The sequence below is a fragment of the Oncorhynchus clarkii genome, chromosome 21, assembly GCF_045791955.1.
Source record: "Oncorhynchus clarkii lewisi isolate Uvic-CL-2024 chromosome 21, UVic_Ocla_1.0, whole genome shotgun sequence".
Taxonomy (NCBI): Eukaryota; Metazoa; Chordata; class Actinopteri; order Salmoniformes; family Salmonidae; genus Oncorhynchus; species Oncorhynchus clarkii.
In genome coordinates, this window is record NC_092167.1 from 31,201,634 (window position 1) to 31,210,231 (window position 8,598).

The 8,598-nt window shown below is 39.5% G+C and overlaps 1 protein-coding gene across 1 annotated transcript; it reads left to right on the forward strand.

The window, feature by feature from the left end:
• Positions 1 to 220: 220 nt before the first annotated feature.
• Positions 221 to 5,157, forward strand: LOC139379396 (SLAM family member 8-like). The gene is made up of 7 exons (XM_071122203.1): positions 221 to 431; positions 3,208 to 3,510; positions 3,741 to 4,010; positions 4,189 to 4,296; positions 4,501 to 4,559; positions 4,644 to 4,721; positions 4,851 to 5,157. The coding sequence occupies exons 1-7, from the start codon at positions 359 to 361 to the stop codon at positions 4,923 to 4,925; spliced, it is 966 nt and encodes a 321-aa protein (XP_070978304.1). The 5' UTR covers positions 221 to 358; the 3' UTR covers positions 4,926 to 5,157.
• The last annotated feature ends 3,441 nt before the right edge of the window (positions 5,158 to 8,598 follow it).

Below are 8,598 nucleotides of genomic sequence, written 5' to 3' on the forward strand. Positions count from 1 at the left end.
CCAGGACCACGACCATTAACCACACAACCAGCAGCAGCTAGGAAACACATGCTCCAAAACCACCACCATCAGACTGATCAACACAGTGACAGACCCCAAACACACCCACGTCTCATCGTCTAACTCTCAAGCTGAGTGAAGGGGTATTTTCAGAGAGCAACTAGAGAATGTGACTTCCTTTTCAGCTAACATACAATCATCATTTTATAGAACAGCAGCCGTCATCAAAAGGACGTCTCTGCTCTTTCTCTTCACTACTATTCCTTCTCTGTGTGTATCGGTTAGTCAACCGCTAGCTACCAGTGACAGTGATAGATAAGTACATACAGCCAGAGGAAACAGTCAAAGCCTTAAAGAGATGTCTGGTGGTCCCTTCTCCTCCTTCTCCAAACAGGGAATACTGCTTCTCCTACTCTCCAACCTCCACTATGGTAAGTTCTGTAAAAAAAAAAAGATTTATCCTGTTCATGCTTTGTATATCTATTTCATGTGCTTTCTTGAATTATGAAGTTAGTAAAACCATTAGATTTCTCTAACTACCTTGTTGGTCTTTGCAACGGTGTGTATTGACTGTAGAATTAATTTCGAATATTTTGCTTTATTACTGTTTGATAACACCTACATAATACCAATATTCAGGAACATATCACGATCAAATCAAATCAAATTTATTTGTCACATACACATGGTCAGCAGATGTTAATGTGAGTGTAGCGAAATGCGTGTGCTTCTAGTTCCGACAATGCAGTAATAACCAACGAGTAATCTAACCTAACAATTCCAAAACTACTACCTTATACACACAAGTGTAAAGGGATAAAGAATATGTACATAAAGGTATATGAATGAGTGATGGTACCGAACGGCATAGGCAAGATGCAGTAGATGGTATCGAGTACAGTATATACATATGAGATGAGTAATGTAGGGTATGTAAACAAAGTGGCATAGTTTAAAGTGGCTAGTGATACATGTATTACATAAAGATGCAGTAGATGATATAGAGTACAATATATACATATATATATACATATGAGATGAGTAATGTAGGGTATGCAAACATTATATTAAGTAGCATTGTTTAAAGTGGCTAGTGATATATTTTACATCAGTTTCCATCAATTCCCATTATTAAAGTGGCTGGATTTGAGTCAGTGTGTTGGCAGCAGCCACTCAATGTTAGTGGTGGCTGTTTAACAGTCTGATGGCCTTGAGATAGAAGCAGTTTTTCAGTCTCTCGGTCCCTGCTTTGATGCACCTGTACTGACCTCGCCTTCTGGATGATAGCGGAGTGAACAGGCAGTGGCTCGGGTGGTTGTTGTCCTTGATGATCTTTATGGCCTTCCTGTGACATCGGGTGGTGTAGGTGTCCTGGAGGGCAGGTAGGTTGCCCCCAGTGATGCGTTGTGCAGACCTCACTACCCCCTGGAGAGCCTTACGGTTGTGGGCGGAGCAGTTGCCATACCAGGCGGTGATACAGCCCGACAGGATGCTCTCGATTGTGCATCTGTAGAAGTTTGTGAGTGCTTTTGGTGACAAGCCGAATTTCTTCAGCCTCCTGAGGTTGAAGAGGCACTGCTGCGCCTTCTTCACAACGCTGTCTGTGTGGGTGGACCAATTCAGTTTGTCTGTGATGTGTACGCCGAGGAACTTAAAATTTACTACCCTCTCCACTACTGTCCCATCGATGTGGATAGGGGGGGTGCTCCCTCTGCTGTTTCCTGAAGTCCACAATCATCTCCTTAGTTTTGTTGACATTGAGTGTGAGGTTATTTTCCTGACAAGTGATTCTGCAGTTTTGAATGAGTGCCAATGGTGTGGTTGCATTGTGTTGGTTTCGGGGTAAACTTTGAAAATTGAGATACGAAAGACACGCATAGTGTATAGAGTAGTGAAAGAGACTGCGTTTTATGTCAGAAGGTAATGGGTCTCTGTAGAAGGACAGATGGCTTTGGAATGTGTTGGGTGGACAGGAGGAGGTCACATGATTGCTATAGGGGAAGGGGATGGACATCTGTGCATTAGGTGAAGGAGGGGTTGAGGTCAGGTCAGATCCCCTGAAGGGAGAAATAATGGTTTATTATCCTATTACCCTTTTCCTGTCGAACCATAAGATGTAAGGATTGGAGAGAAGGAGGACTATATATATACTTGTGGAGTATATATACTTGTGATGGAGTATATATACTTGTGATGGAGTATATATACTTGTGATGGAGTATATATACTTGTGATGGAGTATATATACTTGTGATGGAGTATATATACTTGTGATGGAGTATATATACTTGTGATGGAGTATATATACTTGTGATGGAGCATATGTACTTGTGATGGTGGGAACATGTCTTTGTCTGACTACAGCTGTGTTGACCCTTTGGGAAGAATTCAACTTGTTTAAGCTTCTCCCGTGTCTAAGAACCTAACAAGTGCTTCTAGATCGCAACAGATCTTAAGACCCTGTACCTAATGGCTGCCATTCATTAAAATTAAAGCGATATGGGACTGTATCAAATGATTGTTTCTATTACATAATATGAGACATTGCCAGACTAGGATAACTGCTTATGCCCTAAAGTTAAGTTATAAGTTATGCCCTAAATATCCCACCTCATTGAGTTGTAACTTTATTTTGCCTTAATTCATGACAGATGTTTTTTCGTGTAAGGGTTTATATTTCATAACTTCAGACTGACATGTATTTATAATGCCTCCAGCGTTGTATAGGACACATTTCAGGTGAATTATTAAACATTTAACACAGTGGGAGTTGTACTTGTGTGCTGAGGAGGGGTTATCAGATCCACCCCCCACTTCTCTTTTCCTGTAATTTCATCCTGTTCTACTGAATTTGGGGGAGGAGTTCACTTTAATGAAGTAAAATAGGACCCAAGCACTCAGATACGTAAATATATCAAGTGAAAATATGCAAAGTATCATGTACAGTATAAATGAAACCTGGAAATGGCCTATATAAATCTAATCCATTATTATCTATTATTGATTCGGTAGGACGTTGCATTGCAGGATATTATTGTGTAATTATTCATGTAGGCACACTGTAACAAGTATTAGAGTGTAACAATGAGTAATTACAACACTTGCTACATTGTACTACATGAATAATTACACAGTAATAAGATCATTGTAATATAGTGTGCAACCATTGATTGATGTCAGAATAACGTGTGTATTTGTGTGTTTCAGTTGTGGGTGTTCCTCTGATCATCAACAAGAGAGTGGGGGACTCCGTGGAGCTGCTGGCAGGCTTAGAGACAGAACATATAAAATCCTTGGTGTGGAAGTTTATGGGAAAGGATATTGCAGAATTCAATTCAGAGGTTGTATATTCACCTGCATCCCAGTTTGAGGGGAGACTAAAGATGAACGCCGAAAACTACAGTTTAACAGTCAGAGAACTGACACTACAAGACTCAGGTGATTTTCTACTTACAGGTGAAGAGGACAAAGGTCAGATTGGCAGTAAGACCATCACTCTGAAGGTCCACGGTAGGCTTTTAATACCATTATTGCATCCAATTTTGATATAATTCTTATTTATGATCTTTTAACTATAACACAGATTTTGTGGTTTTATACTGACCTTACTCACCGTGCTTTGTTAAAAATCCATCACATTTTAAAGTTTTATCCTGTCGTCTATCTCCTGGTGGTATGGCTATGGTAGGGTTCATTTAGAAGACTGATTATGAGTCTCTATCTCTCTCCTGGTTGGTCAGAGTCTATATCCAAGGTGGTGATCCACACAGACATCAAGCTATTGGCCAACCACTCCTGTACGGTACGGCTGGTGTGCAACGTGTCCTCCTACCCCAACATTACCTACACCTGGGAGAGAGACAATGAGATCTACGGGGACGCCCAGCAGATTCACTTCTCTCTCTCACCAGCAGAGAGAGACATCAGTGTAAAGTGCAACGCCTCCAACCTAGTCAGTTGGAAAACTGCTTTTGAGATGGCAAAGTGTAGTAATGACACAACCACCCCAGGTACCTAGATATCATAATAATCCCTTCCCTTCCATACACTTTTCAGTGTGCTTATACGCTGATGTTGTCAAATATAATATGTAATGCATGTGATTACATTGGATGTATATGATATAGAGCCATTTAGTCTTTATCATATTGTATTGTCTAATCATGTGTGTTGTACAATATGTGACAGGACTGACATGGTATACCATCTACATCGGAATATCAGTAGGAGGCACTGTGGTGCTGATCCTCACTGTAGCTGTGGCGGTGTGGTATTGCAGGGGACGAAGTAACATAGGTATGTACAGCTTAGGGCCCTCAGCTATACTTAAAGTGACATTTCAGGTGGTTCTAAAATTATTCTTCAGCTGATCAGATTTTTGGGGGGATTTGCTAGAAATTAGAAAAAGAGTGAGACCCCTCATTAATTCCTGGGTATGTTTGTTGATATCCTGTATAAAATGTGTCTGATTGGTTGACATTTTGTTCTTATGAAACACAGCAGATCTACCTGACAACACAATATATGCTGATGTTATGATCAACACAAGAAGTAGAGATGTAAGTATGCATTGTCATTATTATGTATCTGAATGTGTTAAAGCTGTATATACTGTATTGTAATGGGCTGTATTTTGATTCCAGACAAGATCAAACAGTCATGTAAACCCAATATCCTTCTATGAAACTGTCAATGATCTGGTTATCCCAAGACTGAACAAGGTAAGATATAAATGGTCATAATGGTAAAATGTCTGTGGTTGAATGGAAGACTATGTAGTCTACTTTGAGAATAGTCACTACCTTTCTTGATGCTGAAACAGTTTCTTCTTGATTATCTGTCACATGTAGCCGCAGACTCTGTATGATAAGATCGCGTTTGGACGCCCAGAAGGCCCCCAGTCTCCCTACCAGAATGTACTGTGAGCTGAACAGGATGTGGTCATAGGTTGGGCCTCCCATAGATATGGAACCCTCTGCATGCTCTGCATCTTACACGTGTACTTTCTGTAGATAGGCCTAGACTTTACTGTCTATTTGCTTACTTTAACTTCTTTCTCCCTTTGATGATTCTCATATATACAGTATGTCATAAGGCCTTATGCCTTTCTTTGAAGGCCTAGTTACAATTAGGAGATTCTGAAATCTGTCATAGGCAGTAGTAGGTGTTGTGATCACACAAGCTCATATGTCGGATTTCAATTTTCTAGATTAAAGAAAATATATGTAGATAATAGTGTGACATTGATTAGTGAGTTTGAGTTATGCCTGTGAATAGAAAGTGTACTCTGTTGCATTAGGATTATGGGCTCGCCAGGCATTGATGAGGTTGTAATCAGAGAGTATATGATGGAGAGCCTTTGTTACATGTGGATTGTAGTTGTTCTTATTTTTTTCGTCCGCATGTCCAAAATGGCATTCATGTCGGTCCCAATAACCAGATGGAATTCAAGTAATTTCCCAAAATATGCCGTTCACAGAATAAAAAATGTTTTTACCTTTTTGAATACGTTGAGTGCCTTGCATTTACAGTGAATTGTAATTAACTCTCATGACTGTATTTGTTAGCAACAGAGACATGATTGTTGTATTGAATGGTTTTCAGTACTGTAGCCTTCACCAAGTGAATGTCTAAGTGAATATGTTATCTTAAAAATTAAACTCATTATGACAACGCATTACATACAGTGCCTTGCGAAAGTATTCGGCCCCCTTGAACTTTGCGACCTTTTGCCACATTTCAGGCTTCAAACATAAAGATATAAAACTGTATTTTTTTGTGAAGAATCAACAACAAGTGGGACACAATCATGAAGTGGAACGACATTTATTGGATATTTCAAACTTTTTTAACAAATCAAAAACTGAAAAATTGGGCGTGCAAAATTATTCAGCCCCTTTACTTTCAGTGCAGCAAACTCTCTCCAGAAGTTCAGTGAGGATCTCTGAATGATCCAATGTTGACCTAAATGACTAATGATGATAAATACAATCCACCTGTGTGTAATCAAGTCTCCGTATAAATGCACCTGCACTGTGATAGTCTCAGAGGTCCGTTAAAAGCGCAGAGAGCATCATGAAGAACAAGGAACACACCAGGCAAGTCCGAGATACTGTTGTGAAGAAGTTTAAAGCCGGATTTGGATACAAAAAGATTTCCCAAGCTTTAAACATCCCAAGGAGCACTGTGCAAGCGACAATATTGAAATGGAAGGAGTATCAGACCACTGCAAATCTACCAAGACCTGGCCGTCCCTCTAAACTTTCAGCTCATACAAGGAGAAGACTGATCAGAGATGCAGCCAAGAGGCCCATGATCACTCTGGATGAACTGCAGAGATCTACAGCTGAGGTGGGAGACTCTGTCCATAGGAAAACAATCAGTCATATATTGCACAAATCTGGCCTTTATGGAAGAGTGGCAAGAAGAAAGCCATTTCTTAAAGATATCCATAAAAAGTGTTGTTTAAAGTTTGCCACAAGCCACCTGGGAGACACACCAAACATGTGGAAGAAGGTGCTCTGGTCAGATGAAACCAAAATTGAACTTTTTGGCAACAATGCAAAACGTTATGTTTGGCGTAAAAGCAACACAGCTGAACACACCATCCCCACTGTCAAACATGGTGGTGGCAGCATCATGGTTTGGGCCTGCTTTTCTTCAGCAGGGACAGGGAAGATGGTTAAAATTGATGGGAAGATGGATGGAGCCAAATACAGGACCGTTCTGGAAAAAAACCTGATGGAGTCTGCAAAAGACCTGAGACTGGGACGGAGATTTGTCTTCCAACAAGACAATAAACCGAAACATAAAGCAAAATCTACAATGGAATGGTTCAAAAATAAACATATCCAGGTGTTAGAATGACCAAGTCAAAGTCCAGACCTGAATCCAATCGAGAATCTGTGGAAAGAACTGAAAACTGCTGTTCACAAATGCTCTCCATCCAACCTCACTGAGCTCGAGCTGTTTTGCAAGGAGGAATGGGAAAAAATGTCAGTCTCTCGATGTGCAAAACTGATAGAGACATACCCCAAGCGACTTACAGCTGTAATCGCAGCAAAAGGTGGCGCTACAAAGTATTAACTTAAGTGGGCTGAATAATTTTGCACGCCCAATTTTTCAGTTTTTGATTTGTTAAAAAAGTTTGAAATATCCAATAAATGTCGTTTCACTTCATGATTGTGTCCCACTTGTTGTTGATTCTTCACAAAAAAATACAGTTTTATATCTTTATGTTTGAAGCCTGAAATGTGGCAAAAGGTCGCAAAGTTCAAGGGGGCCGAATACTTTCGCAAGGCACTGTATATCATAAATCCTTTGAGGTCCTAGTTACACCCTAACACACTGGTCTGAAACTCCTGGTTTACAGGCCACATCAAGCCTACAAGTCACATTATGTTGGCTTGCAAAGTGATGTTTAATTCCTATTGGAATCCAGCCAGAGTTAGGATATCCAACAATTGGAACTTTTTATCACACGCAACTGCATTCAGAATGACTGTTGGTGTAGAGAAGATTGATTACTGAGACTGCCTAAATCATATAAACCGGATCAGCCAAAACAGTAATGTGTGAAATAAGTCGAACTACTAACAGATTGGATTAGTTTGATTGGTTGATTAATCTTTTCATGCATGAGTTCCATACATCTCCAGTCTCCCCAGTGTGAGTTTTTTTATGCACGTGATGTTAGAACATTCTCTCCATTCCAGAATGTGAATGGATTGATTGATTGCAACAGTACATTTAATCCACGCTGCCCTCAAACCAAGGCATGCAGCCTGTTCTTATTTATAGGCTGTTTTCAACTTGTCAATTTCAAATGATTTGTATTTTTGTATTTTTTGTATTTTCTAAGTTTTGTATTTTCTAACAACAATTTGAATTGACGTGTGTTCCGCCTCCTTGTTCATTCACATAAAAGTCATTTTTACTTTTGAGGACCCTTTTTTTTTTTTTTACATTACTGACCCGGGACAAAATTCCCCAAGAACTTCCCAATTGTTTGTGCAGTTCAAGTCTGCAGACATTTGCGTATGTCCCGTCTGTTGCCTGCATCCCAGTCATTGGTGTTTTCGTTACCAATAATAACTTTGGAAAAGTGTGCGTTTCTATCAAAGTAAGTGCCTTATTACGTTATAATAGTTTCTGTTTGTTGCGTTATGTCGTTTACACTGTAGCATAATATATTTGTGTGTATATTTGTAATTATTCGCCTACCTCCTCATGCCTTTTGCACACAATGTATATGGACTCTTTTCTTTCTACTGTGTTATTGACTTGTTTATTGTTTACTCCATGTGTAACTCTGTGTTGTTGTCTGTTCACACTGCTATGCTTTATCTTGGCCAGGTCGCAGTTGTAAATGAGAACCTGTTCTCAACTAGCCTACCTGGTTAAATAAAGGTGAAATAAAAAAAATAAAAAAAATATTCCTTATAACCGTGGACACGCGAGGTAACATTACTTATTTCATAACCTTTATGGTGTTATATTCAATGGTGCTTATGTTGCTAGCAACATTCTTCTATTAGCTCTGTGAAAGAATGCTAATTGCGCCAGAGAAGTATTAGCTTGTTTTGTATTTTGAAGCTA